We start from the raw sequence: 19,496 nt of genomic DNA, 5'->3' as shown, positions 1-19,496 counted from the left end.
ACTGAAGTTGATCTTTCTTTTACCTCTGCGCAAAAGACGCGAGGTACTTTATCTCAACGGGTCACTATTCAGACTTAAACGGAACTACATAACAAGAAATGTATATTTTCCGAGAGATAAAAGGATCATCTGCCAGCACAAGTGGGATTGCGTCGCGTTGTAGCGTGCGAAGTTTCCAAAATTGCTTAATTTTCCACTGTTTTACGGAGGGGGGGGGGGGGCAACGGCTATCTAGGCGTATTTTGAACTTTTCGATTTTTCTGAAAAAAAAAACGCGATAGAGCGTTTTAATATAATTGTTGAAGAAGGTTTAGTGAAAAGGTCCTTTAGAAAAAACAAAATGAGTTACGAAATTTTGCAACTGTCGGCGGATTCTCGATATTTATGGTCAGTGGCTCTGAACTACCTGACAGGGACATGTTATGTTGTTCTTAAGGGAGACAAATTTATAAATGGCGTAATACATACGGATAAGTTGGCTACTTGAGGTTGGAGCAATACTGTACACCGAACTTGATGACAAACGGCTACTTGAACTCGGCAAGACACTGGAGTGGCTTCCACTGACACTAGAGCTCCTCTTACTTGAGCTTAGTGAAGCAATGGAACTTGAACTCAATACCACACTGGAGCTGATACTACTTGAACTTGGTAAGACACTGAAGCTGTTGCTACTTGAAAGCAGTGCTACAAAATAGTTGCTGCTACTTGAACTGATTGCGACAACGAAGCTGCTGGTACTCAAGCTCAGTGGAACAACAGAGCTGCTGCTACTTGAGCTCAGTCCGACAGTAGAACTGCTGCTACTTAAAGTTAGTGAGATAATGAAACTACCGCTACTTGAATTCAAAACAACAATAGAGCTACTGCTATTTGAACTTACTGCAACAGGAGAGCTAATGGTAATGGAACTTAGTAGGACAGTAAAGCTGCTTCTGCTTGAACTCGGTGCAACAATGGTGCTGTAGCTACTTGAACTCAGCATGACAATAGAGTTGCTGGTACTTGACGTTATTGAGACAATGGAGCTGCTGCTACTTGAACTTGGTAAGACACGAGAGCTGCTGCTACCTGAGCTTGGGTCAAAAATGAAGCTGCTGCTACTTGAACTCAGCTTACCAATAGAGCTGCTAATACTTGACGTTGGTGAGACAGTGGACCTGCTGCTACTTGGATTCAATTCAACAATGGAGCTGCTGGTACTTGAAATAAGCGTGACAATAGAGGTGCTGCTACTTGACGTTAGTGTGACAGTGGACCTGCTGCTCCTTGAGCTCAATTCAACAATGGAGCTGCTGGTACTTGGAATCAGGAAAACAGGAGCGCTGCTGCTATTTGAACTTAGCGAGACACTAGAGCTCGTGCTAATTGAGCTTGGTGCAACAATTGAGCTGCTGCCACTAGACGTTACTGAGATGGAAGAGCTACCGCTACTCGAACCCAGTGTAACAATGGAGCTGCTGCTATTTGGATTTAGGACAACAGGAGGGCTGCTACTACTTAAAGTGAATGAGACATTAAGGTTGCTGTTACTTGAACTCGGTGCAAGTATAGAGCTGCTGACACCTGAACTCAGCGCGTCAATAGAGCTTCTGCTACTTGAAATAGGTGAGACGATAGAGCTGCTGCTACTTGAACTCGGTGCAACACGAGAGCTGCTGATACTTGAACTTAGTATGACACTAGAGCTGCTGCTACTTGAACTCGGTGCAACAATAGAGCTGCTGCTACTTGAACTCAGTGCGAGAATAGAGCTACTTAATGAGAAACTAAAGCTACTGCCAATTGAACTGGATGCAAAAATGGAGCTACTGCTACTTGAAATTGGTAAGACATTAGACCTGCTGCTACTTGAAGTTAGTGAGAGAGCAGACCTGCTGCTACTTGAGCTTGATGCAACAATGAAACTGCTGCTACTTGAACTCAGTGCAACGGGAGAGCTGCTTCTACTTAAGCTTGGTATGACACTAGAGCTGCTGCTACTTGACATTAGTGAGACAGTGTAGCTGCTACTTATACTTAATGCAACAATAAAACTGCTGTTACTTAAAATCGGTACAGCAGACGAGCTGCTGCTACTTGAACTTGGCGTGACACTGGAGCTGCTGCTTGATATTAGTGAGACAGTGGAGCTGCCGCTACTTGAACTTGGCATGACACTGGAGCTGCTGTTGCTTGATATTAGTGAGACAGTGGAGCTGCTGCTACTTGAAATCGGGGTAACGATAAAACTGCTGCTACTTGAACTCAGTGCAATGGGAGAGCTGCTGCTACTTGGACTTGTTATGACACTAGAGCTGCTGCTGCTTGCTGCTATAAAACTACTTAAAGAGAAACTAAGGCTGCTGCCACTTGAACTCGGTGAAATAATGAAGCCGCTGTTATTTACACTTGGTAAAACACTAGAGCTGCTGCTACTTGAGTTTATTGAGACAACGGAGCTGCTGCTACTTGAACTCGGTGCAGCAATGAAACTGCTGTTACTTGAACTCAGAGCAGCTGTAGAGCTGCTGCTACTTGAACTCGATGCAAAAATGAAACTGCTGCTACTTGAACTCAGTGCAGCAGTAAAGCTGCTGCTACTTGAACTCAGTGCAGCAGTAAAGCTGCTGCTACTTGAACTTGGTATGACACTAGAGCTGCTGCTGCTTGATATTAGTGAGACAGTAGAGCTACTGCTACTTGAACTCGGTGAAACAATGGCGCTACTTGATGAGAAACTAAAGCTGCTGCCACTTGAACTCGATGCAACAATAAAGCCGCTGCTACTTGAACTTGGTAAGACATTAGAGCTGCTGCTACTTGAGGTAAGTAAGGCAGTAGAGCTGCTGCTACTTGAACTCTGTGCAACAGTGAAGCTGCTGCTACTTGAGCTCTGTGCAACAGTAGAGCTGTTGCTACTTGTACTCGGCACTAAACTGAAACTGCTGTTATTTAAGCTCAGTGCAAGAGTAGAGTTGCTGCTACTTGAACTCGCTATGATACTAGAGCTGCTGCTGCTTGATATTTGTGAGACAGTGGAGCTACTGCTATTTGAACTCAGTGAAACAATGGAGCTACTTGAGGAGAAACTAAAGCTGCTGACACTTGAACTCGGTGCAAGAGTAAAACCGCTGCTACTTGAACTTGGTAAGACACTGGAGCTGCTGCTCCTTGACATTAGTGAGACAGTTGAGCTGGTGCTACCTGAGTTCCGTGCAACAACAAGGCTACTTGACGAGAAGCTAAAGTTGCTACCACTTGAACTCGGTGCAAAAATGAAAGTGCTGCTCCTTGAACTGAGTGTAATGGGTGAGCTCCTGCTACTTAAACTTGGTATAACATTAGAGCTGCTGCTGCTTGATATTGGTGAGACAGTGGAGCTGCTACTACTTAAACTCAGTGCGACAATAGAGCTACTCAACGATAAACTAAAGATACTGTCACTTGACTTTGTTGCAACAATAAAGCTGCTGCTGCTAGAAATTGCGGAGACAATAGAGCTGCTACTACTTGAAGTTAGTGGGACAGTAGAACTGCTGCTATTTGAACTCGGTGCAACAATGAAACTGCTGCCACTTGATCTCAGTGCAACGGGAAAGCTGTTACTACTTGAACTTGGTATGACACTAAGGCTGCTGCTGCTTGATACTAGTGAGATAGTAGAGAAGCTGCTGCTTGAACTCAGTGCAACAATGAAACTGCTGCTACTTGAACTCAGTGCAACGGGAGAGCTGCTGCTACTTGAACGTGGTATGACACTAGAGCTGCTGCTGCTTGATATTAGTGAGACAGTGGAGCTGCTGCTACTTAAACTCAGCGCGACAATAGAACTACTCAACGATAAACTAAAGGTGCTGCCACTTGACCTCCTTGCAACAATAAAGCTGCTGCTACTTGAACTTGTTAAGACAATAGAGCTGCTTCTACTTGAACTTAGTGAGAAAGTAGAGCCGCCGCTACTTGAACTCGGTGCAACAATGAAACTGCTACCACTTGATCTCAGTGCATCGGGAGAGCTGCTGCTACTTGAACTTGGTATGACACTAAGGCTGTTGCTGCTTGATATTAGTGAGATAGTAGAGCTGCTGCTGCTTGAACTCGGTGCAACGATGAATCTGCTGCTATTTGAACTGAGTGCAATGGGAGAGCTGCTGCTACTTGAACTTGGTATGACTCTAGAGCTGCTACTGCTTGATTTTAGTGAGACAGTGGAGCTGCTGCTACTTAAACTCAGTACGACTACAGAGCTACTCGACGATAAACTAAGGGTGCTGTCACTTGACCTCGTTGCAACAACAAAACTGCTGTTACTTGAACTTGCTAAGGCAATAGAGCTGCTACTACTTGAAGTTAGTGAGAGAGTAGAGCTGTTGCTACTTGAATTCGGTGCAACAATAAAACTGCTGCTACTTGAACTCAGTCCAACCGAGGAGCTGCTGCTACTTGAACTTGATATGACGCTAAGGCTGCTGCTGCTTGATATTAGTGAGACAGTGGAGCTGCTGCGACTTAAACTCTGTACGACACTAGAGCTACTCAGTGATAAACTAAATGTGCTGCCACTTGACCTCGGTGGAACAACAAAGCCGCTGCTCCTTGAAATTTCAAAGACACTAGAGCTGCTACTACTTGAGGTTAGTGAGAAAGTAGAGCTGCTGCTACTTGAGCCTAGTGCAACGGGAGAGCTGCTGTTACTTGAACTTGGTATGACACTAGAGCTGCTGCTGCTTGATACTAGTGAGACAGTGGAGCTGCTGGGACTTAAAGTCAGTGCGACAGTAGAGCTACTCAATGATAAACTAAAGCGGCTCCCACTTGAACTCGGAGCAATAATATAGCCGCTGCTAATTAAAATTGCTAAGACACTAGAGGTGCTACTATTTGAAATTAGTGAGACAATAGAGCTGTTGCCACTTGAACTTGGTGAAATAATGAAACTGCTATTACTAAAACTCAATGGAAGAGGAGAGCTGCTGCTAGTTGAGGTTAGTATGACACTAGAGCTGCTGCTGCTTGATATTACTAAGACAGTGGAGCTGCTGCTACTTGAACTCAGCGCGATTATAGAGCTACTTGATGAGAAACTAAGGCTGCTGCTACTTGAACTCGGTGCAGAAATGGAGCCGCTGCTACTTGAACTTGGTAAGACATTAGAGCTGCTGCTACTTGAACTTCGGGCAACAATGAAGCTGCTGCTGCTTGAACTCAGTGCAACAGTAAAGCTGCTGCTAATTGAACCTGGTATGAAATTAGAGCTGCTGCTGTTTGATATTAGTAGGACAGTGGAGCTTTTGGTACTTGAAATTAATGCAAAAATAGAGCTACTTGAAGAAAAACTAAAGCTGCTATTACTTAAACTCAGTGGAAAAGGAGAGCTGCTGCTACTTGAAGTTAGTATGACATTAGAGCTGCTGCTGCTTGATATTAGTAAGACAGTGGAGCTGCTGCTACTTGAACTCAGTGCGATTATAGAGCTACTTGATGAGAAACTAAGGCTGCTGCCACTTGAACTCGGTGCAGAAATGGAGCCGCTGCTACTTGAACTTGGTATGACAGTAGAGCTGCTGCTACTTGAACTCCGGGCAACAATGAAGCTGCTGCTGCTTGAACTTAGTGCAACAGTAAAGCTGCTGCTAATTGAACTTGGTATGAAATTAGAGCTGCTGCTGTTTGATATTAATAGGACAGTGGAGCTCCTCGTACTTGAAATTAATGCAAAAATAGAGTTACTTAAAGAAAAACTAAAGCTGCTGCCACTTGACCTCAGTCCAAAAATGGAGGCGCTGCTACTTAAACTTTGTAAGACACTAGAGTTGCTGCTACTTGAGGTTGATGAGACAGTAGAGCTGCTGCTACTTGAACTCGATGCAACAGTAAAACTGCTGCTACTTGAACTGAGTGCAACGAGAGAGCTGCTGCTACTTGAACGTGGTATGATACTAGAGTTGCTGATGCTTGATATTAGTGAGACAGTGGAGCTGTTGTGACTTAAACTCAGTGCGAGAGTAGAGCTACTCAATGATAAACTAAATGTACTGCCACTTGAGCTCGGTCCAACAATAAAGCCGCTGCTACTTGAACTTTCTAAGACACTAGAGCTGCTACTACTTGAAGTTAGTGAGACAAGAGAGCTGCTGCTACTTGAAGTCGGTGCAACAATCAAACTGCTGCTACTTGAACTCAGTGCAACGGGAGAGCTGCTGCTACTTGAACCTGGTATAATACTAGAGCTGCTGCTGCTTGATATTAGTGAGACAGTGGAGCTGCTGCGACTTAAACTCAGTACAACAGTAGAACTACTCAATGATAAACTAAAGATGCTGCCACTTGACCTCGGTGCAAAAAGAAACTCGCTGTTACTGGAACTTGCTAAGACGCTAGAGCTGCTACTACTTGAGGTTAGTAAGACAGCAGAGCTGCTGCCACTTGAAATCGGTGCAACAATGAAACTGTAGCTTCTTGAACTCAGTCCAACGGGAGAGCTGCTGCTACTTGAACCTGTTATGACACTAGAACTGCTGCTGCTTGATATTGGTGAGATAGTGGAGCTGCTGCTACTTGAACTCAGTGCAACGGGAAAGCTGCTGGTACTTGAACCTGGTATGATACTAGAGCTGCTGCTCCTTGATATTAGTGAGAGAGTGGAGCTGCTGTGACTTAAACTGAGTGAGACGGTAGAGCTACTCAATGATAAAATAAATGTGCTGCCACTTGGCCTCGGTGCAACAATAAAGGCGCTGCTATTTGAACTTTCTAAGACACTAGAGCTGGTATTACTTGAAGTTAGTGAGAAAGTAGAGCTGCTGCTACTTAAACTTGGTATGACACTAGAGCTGCTGCTGCTTAATTTTAGTGAGACAGTGGAGCTGCTGTGACTTAAACTGAGTGGGACGGTAGAGCTACTCAATGATAAAATAAATGTGCTGCCACTTGGCCTCGGTGCAACAATAAAGGCGCTGCTATTTGAACTTTCTAAGACACTAGAGCTGCTACTACTTGAAGTTAGTGAGACAGTAGAGCTACTGCTACTTGAAGTCGGTGCAATAATGAAACTGCTGCTAGTTGAACTCAGTGCAACGGGAGAGCTGCTGTTACTTGAACTTGGTATGATACTAGAGCTGCTGCTGCTTGATATTAGTGAGACAGTGGAGCTGCTGCGACTTAAACTCAGTGCGACAGTAGAGTTACTCAATGATAAACTAAAGATTTTGCCACTTGACCTCTGTGCAAGAAAAAAGTCGCTGCTACTTGAACTTGCCAAGACACTAGAGCTGCTAATACTTGAGGTTAGTAAGACAGCAGGGCTGCTGCCACTTGAACTCGGTGCAACAATGAAACTGCTGCTACTTGAACTCAGTCCAACGGGAGAGCTGCTGCTACTTGAACTTGTTATGTCACTAGAACTGCTACTGCTTGATATTGGTGAGACAGTGGAGCTGCTTTCTCTTAAACTCGGTGCAATAATGAAACTGCTGCTACTTGAACTCAGTGCAACGGGAGAGCTGCTGCTAATTAAACCTGGTATGATACTAGAGCTACTGCTGCTTGATATTAGTGAGACAGTAAAGCTGTTGCTACTTAAAATGAGTGCGACAGTAGATCTAGTCAATGATAAACTAAAAGTGCTGCCACTTGACCTCTGTGCAACAATAAAGCCACTGCTACTTGCACTTGCTAAGGCACCAGAGCTGCTACTAATTGAACTCGGTTCAACAATGAAACTGCTGCTACTTGAACTCTGTGGAGCTGGAGAGCTGCTGCTGCTTGAACTTGGTATGACACTAGAGCTGGTGCTGCTTGATGTTAGTGAGACAGTGGAGCTGCTGTGACTTAAACTCAGTGCGACAGTAGAGCTATTCAATGAGAAACTAAAGGTGCTGCCACTTGAACTCGGTGCAATAATAAAGGCGCTGCTACTCGAAATTGCTAAGACACTAGAGCTGCTAGTAATTGAGGTTAGTGAGACAGTAGAGCTGTTGCCACTTGAACTCGGTGCAATAATGAAACTGCTATTACTTAGAATCAGTGCAACAGGAAAGCTACTGCTACTTGAGGTTAGTATGACACTAGAGTTGCTCCTGCTTGATATTAGTAAGACAGTGGAGCTGCTATTACTTGAACACAGTGCGATTATCGAGCTACTTGATGAGGAACTAAGGTTGCTGCCACTTGAACTCGGTGCAGAGACGGAGCCACTGCTACTTGAACTTGGTAAGAGAGTAGAGCTGCTGCTACTTGAACTCGGGGCAACAATGAAGCTGCTGCTACTTGAACTCGGTGCAACAGTAGAGCTGCTACTAGTTGAACTTGGTATAACCTTAGAGCTGCTGCTGTTTGATATTAGTAGGACAGTGGAGCTACTTGAAGCTATTGCAACAATAGAGATACTTAAGGAGAAACTAAAGCTGTTGCCACTTGACCTCGGTGCAAAATTGGAGGCGCTGCTACCTAAACTTTGTAAGACAAGAGAGCTGCTGCTACTTGAGGTTGGTGAGACAGTAAAGCTGCTGCTACTTGAACTCGGTGCAACAATGAAACTGCTGCTACTTGAACTCAGTGGAACGGAAGAGATGCTGCTTCTTGAACTTGGTATGATACTAGAGCGGCTGCTGCTTGATATTAGTGAGACAGTGGAGCTGCTGCGACTTAAACTCAGTGTGACGGTAGAGGTACTCAATGATAATCTAAAGGTGCTGTTACTTGACTTCGGTGCAACAAACAAGCGGTTGCTACTTGAGCTTGTTAAGACACTAGAGCTGCTGCTACTTGAAGGTAGTGAGTCAGAAGAGCTGCTGCTACTTGACCTCGGTGCAACAATGAAACTGCTGCCACTTGAACTCGGTGCTACGGGAGAGCTGCTGCTACTTGAACTTGGTAAGACACTAGAGCTACTACTGTTTGATAGTAGTAAGACAGTGGACCTGCTGCTACTTAACCTCAGTGCAATAGTAGAGCTACTCAATGATAAACTAAAGGTGCTGCCACTTGACATCGGTACAAAAATAAAGCTGCTGCTACTTGAACTCTCCAAGACGCTAAAGCTGCTACTACTTGAAGTTAGTGAGACATCAGAACTGCTGCTACTTGAACTGGGTGCAACAGTGAAACCTCGACTACTTAAACCTAGTGCAACCTGAGAGCTACTGCTACTTGAACTTGGTATGACACTAGAGCTGCTACTGCTTGATATTAGTGAGACATTGAAGCGGCTGCTACTTAAACTCAGTGCGACCGTAGAGCTGCTCAATGATAAACTAAAGGTGCTGTCACTTGACCTCGATGCAACAATAAAGCTGCCGCTAATTAAACTTTCCAAGACACTAGACCTGCTACTACTTGAAGTTAGTGAGACAGTAGAGCTGCTACTACTTGAACTCGGTGCAGCAGTAGGACTGCTGCTACTTAAACTTAGTGCAATGGGAGAGCTGCTGCTACTTGAACTTGGTGTAGGACTAGAGCTGCTGCTGCTTGATATTAGTGAGACAGTAGAGCTGCTGCGACTTGAAATCGGTGTAACAATGAAACTGCTGCTACTTGAACTCAGTGCAACGTGAGAGCTGCCGCTACTTGAACTTGGTATGACACTAGAGCTGCTGTTGCTTGATATTAGTGAGATAGTGGAGCTGCTGCCTCTTAAATTCAGTGCAACAGTAGAGGTACTTAATGATAAAGTGAAGGTGCTGCCATTTGACCTCGTTTCAACAATTAAACTGCTGCTACTTGAACTTGCTAAGACACTAGAGCTGCTACTACTTGAAGTTAGTGAGACATTAGAGCCACTGCTACTTGAACTCGGTTCAACAATGAAACTGCTGCTAGTTGAACTGAGTGCAACGGGAGAGGTGCTGCTGGTTGAACTTGGTATGACACTAGAGCTGCTGCCGCTTGATATTAGTGCGACAATAGAGCTGCTTCTATTTAACGTTAGCGAGACAGTGACGCCTCTGCCATTTGAACTCGGTGCAATAAGAGAGCTGTTGATGCTTGATTTTAGTAAGTCACTAGAGCTGCTCCTACTTGAAGTCGGTGCGAAAATAGAGCTACTCCTACTTGAAGTTGGGGGGACAGTGGAGCTGCTGTTACTGGAAGTTAGTGCGACTATAGAGCTGCTGCCATTTGATGTTAGTGAGACAGTAAGGCTGCTGCTACTTAAACTTAGTGCAACAGGAGATGTTGGTGCGACTATAGAGCTGCTGCCAATTGATGTTAGTGAGAGAGTGAGGCTGCTGGTACTCGAACTTAGTGCAACAATAAATGTGGTGCTTTTTGAAATCAGGGCAAAAAGTTGGCTGCTATCTAAACGTATTACAACAGGAGAGCTGATGCTATTTGAGCTTGGTATGATACTAGAGCTGTTACTACTTGATCTTAGTGAGACGGTCGAGCTGCTGCTACTTGAACTCAGCGTAACAATGGAGATGCTGCTACTTGAACTAAACGTGACAATAGAGCTGCTGTTACTTGACGTAATTGAAACAGTGGAACTGCTGCTACTTGAGCTTAACTCAAGAATGGAGCTGCTAGTACTTGGAATCAGGATAACAGGAGGGCTGCTGCTATCTGAGCTTAATGAGACACTGGAGCTCGTTTTAATTGAAATTGGTGCAAAAATAGAGCTGCTGGTACTTGATGTTGGTGATTCCGAGGAGCTACTGCTACTCGAACCCATTGTAACAATGGAGCTGCTGCTACTTGGATTGAGGGCAACAAGAGGGCTACTGCTATCTACACTTGATGAAACACTAAAGCCGCTGCCACTTGAACTTGGCGCAACAGGAGAGCTGCTACTTGAGGTTGGCAAGACACTAAAGGTATTGTTACTTATGCTTGGTCGAACAATGGAGCTCCTGCTACTCGAACTCAGTGCGATAATAAAGCTGCTGCTACTTGTAGTTAGCGAGACAGTAGAGTTACTGTTACTTGAACTCGTTGCAATAATAAAACTGCTGTTACGTGAACTCAGTATAACAGGGGAATTACTGCTACTTGAACTTGATATGACACTAGAGCTGCTGCTACTTGAACTCAGTGCAATGATAGAGCTGCTGGTACTTGAACTCAGTTCGACTCTAGAGCTACTGCAACTTAACGTTAGTGAGACAGTGGAGCTGCTGCTAGTCAAACTTAGTGCAACGGAAGATTTGATGTTACTTAACGATAGTGAGACAGTGGACCTGCTGCTACTTGAACTTGATAAGACACTAGAGCTGCTGCTACTTGAGCTTGGTGCTACAGTGGAGCTACTGCCACTTGAACTTAGTGCGACGATGGAGCTGCTGCCACTTGACGTAAGTGAGACTTTAGAGCTGCTGCTACTTGAACTCAGTGCAACTATGGAGCTTCTGGTACTTATTGTTACTATAGAGCTGCTGCTACTTAATATTAGTGAGACAGTAAGGCTGCTAGCGCTGGTACTTGGACTCAGTGAAGCAATGGAACTGGTTGTATTTGAAATCAGGGCAACAAGAGGGCTGCTGCTGCGTGAGCCTTGAGAGGCATCGGAGCTGCTGCTTATTGAGCTCGATGCGACGATGGAAGTGCTGATAATTGAACCCAGTGCAACAGGAAAGCTCCTGCCACTTGAGATTAGTGTGGCAATAGAGCCGCTGCTCTTTGACGTTAGTGAGATTGTAGAGCTGCTGCTACTTGAACTAAGTGAAACAATGGATCTGCTGCTACTTGAACTTGGTAAGACACTAGAGCTGCTGCTATTTAGGCTCGGTGCAGGAATGGAGCTGCTGCTAATTGAACTCGTTGTGTCGATAGAGTTACTGCTACTTGACGTTAGTAAGACAGTGGAGCTAATGCTATTTAGGCTCAATTTAACAATGGAGCTACTGGTACTTGGAATCAGGAGAATAGGAGGGCCGCTGCTACTTGATGATGACATGACACTAGAGCTCCTACTACTTGATCTTGAAGCAGCAATGGAGCTGCTGCCACTCGAGCTCACAGGAACTATGGAGCTGCTGCTGCTTGATATTAGTGAGAGAGTAAGGCAGCTGCTACTTGACGTTAGTGAGACAGAGGAGCTGCGGCTACTCAAACTTAGTGCAACATTGGAGCTGCTACGCGGAATCAGGAGAACAGGAAGGCTGCTGCTACTTAAAACTGATAAGAAATTGGATCTGCTGTCGCTTGAGCTCGTTGCAACAATTGAGCTGCTCCTACTTGAAGAGAGTGTGCCTATTGAGCTGCTGCTATCTGACGTTAATGAGATAGTGGAGCTGCTGCTACTTGAAATCGGGGCAACAATGAAGGTGCTGCTTCTTAAAATCACTGCAATAGGAGAGCTGCTGTTACTTGAACTTGGTAAGGCACTAAAGCTGTTGCTAGTTGAACTCGGTACGACAATGGAGCTGCTGCCACTTGAACTCAGTGGGAAAATAGAGCTACTCCTACTTAAAGTTAGTGAGACAGTGGAGCTGCTGCCACTTGATTTCAGTGCAACAGGAGAGCTGCCGTTGCTTGAACTTGGTAACACATTAACAATGGAGCTTCTGATACTTGGAATCAGAAAACTAGGAGGGCTGCTTCTACCTGAACTTAGTGAAACATTAGAACTGTTGCTAATGAAACCTGTTGCGACTATAGAGCTGCTGCTACTTGACGTCAGGGAGACCGAGGAGCTGCTGCTACTCAAACCCACTGCAAGAATGGAACTGCTGCTACTTGGATCTAGTGCAACAGGAGGGCTGCTGCTATTTAAACTTGATGAATCACTAAAGCGGCCGCCATTTGAACTTGGTGCAACAATGGAGCTGCTGCCATTTGAACCCAGTGCGACATTAGAGTTTCTGCTACTTGAGGTTAGTGAGAAAGTAGAGCTGCTGCTACTTGAACTCGTAGCACCAATGAAAGTGTTGCTACTTGAACTCAGTGCAATAGGAGAGCTGCTGCTACTTAAACTTGGTATGACACTAAAGCTTTTAGTATTTGAACTCGGTGCAACAATGAAGCTACTGCTGCCTAAACTTGTTATGAAACGAAAGCTCTTGCTACTTGAACTCGGTGCAACAATAGAGCTGCTGCTGCTTAAATTTAGTGCGACAATTGAGCTACTGCTGCTGCTACTTGACGTTAGTGAGACAGTGGAGCTGCTGCTATTTGGAACTAGTGAAACAGGAGAGCTGCTGCTACGTGAACTTGGTAGGACACTAGAGCTGCTGCTGCTTAAGCTTGGTGGAACAATGGAGCAACTGCTACAGGAAGTCAGTGGGACATTAGAAGTGCTGTTACTAGACGTTAGTGAGGCAGTGAAGCTACTGCTACCAGAAATCAGTTCAACGATGGAGCTGCTGCTACTTGGGGTTGGTGCAACAATGGAGCTTCTGCTACTTGAACTCAGTACAACAATAGATATGCTGCTACTTGACATGAATGATATGGCGGAGGTGCTGCTACTCAGTGCAACAATGGAAATGCTGCTACCTGAAATCAGGGCAACGAGAGGGCTACTGCTACTTGAATTCGATGAGACACTAGAGCTGCTGCTGATTGAACTCGTTGCGACGGTGGAGCTGATGCTACTTGAACTCAGTGCAATAGGAGAACTGGGGCTACTTGAGCCTAGTAAGACACTAGAGCTGCTGCTACTTGAACTCAGCGCAACAATGGAGTTGCTGCTACTTGAAATCAGGACAACAGTAATGTTGTTGCTAGTAGACGTTGGTGAGACACTGTAGGTGCTGGTAATTTCACTCAGTGTGACAGAGGAACGGCTGCTGTTGGAACTCAGTGCGATCTTTGAGCTGCTGCCACTTGAACCCAGTGCGAAAAAGAAGCTGCTGCTACTTAAATTGAGTGCGATAACGGAGCTGCTGCCAGTCGAGCTCAGTTTAAGAATGGAGCTGCTGCCGCTTGAACTTGTTAAGAATTTAAAGCTACTGCTACTTGAACTCTGTAAGAAAATAAAACTTTCGTTACTGAGACTCTGTGTAACAATGGAGCTGCTGCTTCTTGAACTTAGCGCAACAGGAGAACTGCCGCTAGCTGTACTTGGTGAGACAGTAGAGGTGCTGCTACTTGAACTCAGTGCGACAACAGAGCTGCTTCTACTCGAACTTAGTGCAACAATGGAGCTGCTGCTTCTTGAACCTGGTGCAACAGGCGAACTGCCGGTAACTGAGCTTGGTGAGACATTAGAGCTGCCGCTAATTGAAGTCAGTTCGAAATTAGAGCTGCTGCTACGTGAGAGAGTGGAGCTGCTGCCAATCGAACTCAAGGCAACAGAGGGGCTGCTTTTACTTGAACCTAGTGAGACACTAGAGCTGCTGCTAATTGAACTCGGCGCGGCAATGGAACTGCTGCTACTTGAACTAAGTGGAACAATAAAACTGCTGTTACGTGAACTCAGTATAACAGGGGAATTACTACTACTTGAACTTGATATGACACTAGAGCTGCTGCTACTTGAACTCAGTGCAATGATAGAGCTGCTGGTACTTGAACTCAGTTCGACTCTAGAGCTACTGCAACTTAACGTTAGTGAGACAGTGGAGCTGCTGCTAGTCAAACTTAGTGCAACGGAAGATTTGATGTTACTTAACGATAGTGAGACAGTGGACCTGCTGCTACTTGAACTTTGTAAGACACTAGGGCTGCTGCTACTTGAGCTTGGTGCTACAGTGGAGCTACTGCCACTTGAACTTAGTGCGACGATGGAGCTGCTGCCACTTGACGTAAGTGAGACTTTAGAGCTGCTACTACTTGAACTCAGTGCAACTATGGAGCTTCTGGTACTTATTGTTACTATAGAGCTGCTGCTACTTAATATTAGTGAGACAGTAAGGCTGCTAGCGCTGGTACTTGAACTCAGTGAAGCAATGGAACTGGTTGTATTTGAAATCAGGGCAACAAGAGGGCTGCTGCTGCGTGAGCCTTGAGAGGCATCGGAGCTGCTGCTTATTGAGCTCGATGCGACGATGGAAGTGCTGATAATTGAACCCAGTGCAACAGGAAAGCTCCTGCCACTTGAGATTAGTGTGGCAATAGAGCTGCTGCTCTTTGACGTTAGTGAGATTGTAGAGCTGCTGCTACTTGAACTAAGTGAAACAATGGATCTGCTGCTACTTGAACTTGGTAAGACACTAGAGCTGCTGCTATTTAGGCTCGGTGCAGGAATGGAGCTGCTGCTAATTGAACTCGTTGTGTCGATAGAGTTACTGCTACTTGACGTTAGTAAGACAGTGGAGCTAATGCTATTTAGGCTCAATTTAACAATGGAGCTACTGGTACTTGGAATCAGGAGAATAGGAGGGCCGCTGCTACTTGATGATGACATGACACTAGAGCTCCTACTACTTGATCTTGAAGCAGCAATGGAGCTGCTGCCACTCGAGCTCACAGGAACTATGGAGCTGCTGCTGCTTGATATTAGTGAGAGAGTAAGGCTGCTGCTACTTGACGTTAGTGAGACAGAGGAGCTGCGGCTACTCAAACTTAGTGCAACATTGGAGCTGCTACGCGGAATCAGGAGAACAGGAAGGCTGCTGCTATTTAGAACTGATAAGAAATTGGATCTGCTGTCGCTTGAGCTCGTTGCAACAATTGAGCTGCTCCTACTTGAAGAGAGTGTACCTCTTGAGCTGCTGCTATCTGACGTTAATGAGATAGTGGAGCTGCTGCTACTTGAAATCGGGGCAACAATGAAGGTGCTGCTTCTTAAAATCACTGCAATAGGAGAGCTGCTGTTACTTGAACTTGGTAAGGCACTAAAGCTGTTGCTAGTTGAACTCGGTGCAACAATGGAGCTGCTGTCACTTGAACTCAGTGGGAAAATAGTGCTACTCCTACCTAAAGTTAGTGAGACAGTGGAGCTGCTGCCACTTGATTTCAGTGCAACAGGAGAGCTGCCGTTGCTTGAACTTGGTAACACATTAGAGCTGCTGCTACTTGAAATAGGTGCAATAATGGAGCTGCTACTATTTGAACTCAGCATGACAATAGCGCTGCTGCTACGTAACGTTAGTGAGACAGCGGACCTCCTGCTACTTGAGCTCAATTTAACAATGGAGCTGCTGATACTTGGAATCAGAACAATAGCAGGGCTGCTTCTACCTGAACTTTGTGAAACATTAGAGCTGTTGCTAATGAAACTTGTTGCGTCTATAGAGCTGCTGCTACTTGACGTCAGTGAGACCGAGGAGCTGCTGCTACTCAAACCCACTGCAAGAATGGAACTGCTGCTACTTGGATTTAGTGCAACAGGAGAGCTGCTGCTATTTAAAGTTGATGAAACACTAAAGCTGCCGTCATTTGAACTTGGTGCAACAATGTAGCTGCTGCCACTTGAACCCAGTGCGACATTAGAGTTTCTGCTACTTGAGGTTAGTGAGAAAGTAGAGCTGCTGCTACTTGAACTCGGTGCACCAATGAAAGTGTTGCTACTTGAACTCAGTGCAATAGGAGAGCTGCTGCTACCTAAACTTGGTATGACACTAAAGCTTTTAGTATTTGAACTCGGTGCAACAATGAAGCTACCGCTGCCTAAACTTGTTATGAAACGAAAGCTCTTGCTACTTGAACTCGGTGCAACAATAGAGCTGCTGCTGCTTGAATTTAGTGCGACAATAGAGCTACTGCTGCTGCTACTTGACGCTAGTGAGACAGTGGAGCTGCTGCTATTTGGAACTAGTGAAACAGGAGAGCTGCTGCTACGTGAACTTGGTAGGACACTAGAGCTGCTGCTGCTTAAGCTTGGTGGAACAATGGAGCAACTGCTACAGGAAGTCAGTGGGACATTAGAAGTGCTGTTACTAGACGTTAGTGAGGCAGTGAAGCTACTGCTACCAGAAACCAGTTCAACAATGGAGCTGCTGCTACTTGGGGTTGGTGCAACAATGGAGCTTCTGCTACTTGAACTCAGTACAACAATAGATATGCTGCTACTTGACATGAATGATATGGCGGAGGTGCTGCTACTCAGTGCAACAATGGAAATGCTGCTACCTGAAATCAGGGCAACGAGAGGGCTACTGCTACTTGAATTCGATGAGACACTAGAGCTGCTGCTGATTGAACTCGTTGCGACAATGGAGCTGATGCTACTTGAACTCAGTGCAATAGGAGAACTGGCGCTACTTGAGCCTAGTAAGACACTAGAGCTACTGCTACTTGAACTCAGTGCAACAATGGAGTTGCTGCTACTTGAAACCAGGACAACAGGAATGTTGTTGCTAGTAGACGTTGGTGAGACACTGTAGGTGCTGGTAATTTCACTCAGTGTGACAGAGGAACGGCTGCTGTTGGAACTCAGTGCGATATTTGAGCTGCTGCCACTTGAACCCAGTGCGAAAATGAAGCTGCTGCTACTTAAATTGAGTGCGATAACGGAGCTGCTGCTAGTCGAGCTCAGTGTAAGAATGGAGCTGCTGCCACTTGAACTTGTTAAGAAAATAAAGCTACTGCTACTTGAACTCTGTAAGACAATAAAACTGTCGTTACTTAGACTCTGTGTAACAATGGAGCTGCTGCTTCTTGAACTTAGCGCAACAGGAGAACTGCCGGTAGCTGTACTTGGTGAGACAGTAGAGCTGCTGCTACTTGAACTCAGTGCGACAACAGAGCTGCTTCTACTCGAACTTAGTGCAACAATGGAGCTGCTGCTTCTTGAACCTGGTACAACAGGCGAACTGCCGGTAACTGAGCTTGGTGAGACATTAGAGCTGCCGCTAATTGAGGTCAGTGCGAAATTAGAGCTGCTTCTACGTGAGACAGTGGAGCTGCTACCAATCGAACTCAAGGCAACAGAGGGGCTGCTTTTACTTGAACCTAGTGAGACACTAGAGCTGCTGCTAATTGAACTCGGCGCGGCAATGGAACTGCTGCTACTTGAACTAAGTGCAACAGGAGAGCTGCTGCTACTTGAACTCGGTGCAACAATGGAACTGCTGCTACTTGCAGTCAGTGCAACAGTAGAGTTGTTGCTACTTGACGTTAGTGAGACAGAGGAGCTGGTGCTTCTTGAGCTCAGTGTAACAATGGAGCTGCTGCTACTTGAAATCAGGGTAAGGGGAGTGCTGTTGCTACTTGAACTCGATGAAACACTAGATCTGCTGCTGCTTGAACTCTTTGCGACAATGGCGCTGCTGCTGCTCAAACTTAGTGCAACAATGGAGCTGCTGCTACTCGAACCCAGCAAAACAATGGAACTGCTGCTTACTGAACTCGTTGAGACAATCAAGCTACTGCTACTTGATCTCTGTAAGACAATAGCAATGAAGCTACTGCTACTTGAAATGAGCGTGATACTGGAGCTTCTGCTACCTGGACTTTGTGAAACAGTAGAACTGCTACTACTTGAAGTCAGTGAGACATTGGCACTACCACTTTCTGAAATCTGAGGGACGGTGGATCTGCTTCCACTTGAACTCTGTGAGACAATGGTGACGCGCCTACTTGCAATTAGTAAGACACTGAAGCTGGTACTACTTGAAACTAGTGTGACAATGGAGCTGGTGCTATTTGAACTCTGTGAGACAATGGCATTGGTTCTGTTACTTGAAATGAGTGGGACAATAAAGCCGATGCTACTTGAACCTTTTGTGACAATGGAACTGCTGCTTCTCGATTTCAGAGCAATAATGGAGCTGCTACTGTATGAACTTGGTGAGACAGTGGAGCTGCTGCTACTTGAACTAAGTTTGACATTGGAGCTGCTGCTACTTATACTCAGTACGTTAATGGAGGTGCTGCTGCTGCTGCTTGAACTTTGTGAAAAAGTGGAGCTACTGCTACCTGAACCTGGTGAAACATTGGGACTGCTGCTAGCGGAGCTCTGTGAGACAATTGAGCTGTTCCCACTTAAACTTAGTGGGAAAGTTGAACTGTTGCTTCTTGTAGTCCGTGAGATAATAAAGGTGCTGCTTGGTGAAGTTAATGATAAACTGGAGCTACTGCTGTTCAAACTTGGTGAGACACTAGAGCTGCTGCTACTTGAACTCAGTGAGACGCTGACATGTAAACTCTGTGAAACACTGAAGCTTATGCTACTTGAACTTGGTGAAACGATGGAGCCGCTTTTTATTGCACTCTCGGAGACACTGGGGCTGCGGTTATTTGAACTCAGTGAGACAATGGAAAATGCTGTCAAGCGGATGACAATAAGAAAGAGTTGATAAGGCAATTATTGATAAGGCAATTATTGATGAGGTTTAGATTCATTTCAATTTTGGGAATAGAAGTTGTTAGTTGTCATGAATTTGAGTTTATTTACCCTTTAACAATGTCAGAAGGTACGAATAACCTCCCTTTGCATGGAAGATGAGGTTTGGATTCATTTCAATTTTGGGAATAGAAGTTGTTAGTTGTCATGCATTTGAGTTTATTTACCCTTTAACAATGTCAGAAGGTACGAATAACCTCCAGTTGGAAGATGACAGCCCTTCATTTGAAATTCATATTTAAGTTAATAATCTACTTTCTAAAAACTTTGCTGCACACCCATTATGGAAATTGAACATCCTAGAAGTATGAGGGCCGTTGGTCACACTTTACATGTATGCACGGGTTAG

At 45.2% G+C, this 19,496-nt stretch overlaps 1 protein-coding gene across 1 annotated transcript in view; it reads right to left on the bottom strand.

The window, feature by feature from the left end:
- The window catches only part of LOC111319142 (uncharacterized), a 131,900-nt gene that overhangs the window by 101,997 nt on the left and 10,407 nt on the right, over nucleotides 1-19,496 (bottom strand). The window contains exon 5 of the mRNA XM_088753036.1: nucleotides 469-19,068. Coding sequence (XP_088609162.1) covers nucleotides 469-19,068 — 18,600 coding nt within the window. The remainder of the gene's footprint in view (nucleotides 1-468; nucleotides 19,069-19,496) is intronic.

The sequence above is a fragment of the Stylophora pistillata genome, chromosome 3 (genome assembly GCF_964205215.1).
Source record: "Stylophora pistillata chromosome 3, jaStyPist1.2, whole genome shotgun sequence".
Taxonomy (NCBI): domain Eukaryota; kingdom Metazoa; phylum Cnidaria; class Anthozoa; order Scleractinia; family Pocilloporidae; genus Stylophora; species Stylophora pistillata.
The sequence above is the reverse complement of the archived record's forward strand: the minus strand, read 5'-3'. Positions and strand labels throughout refer to the sequence as shown.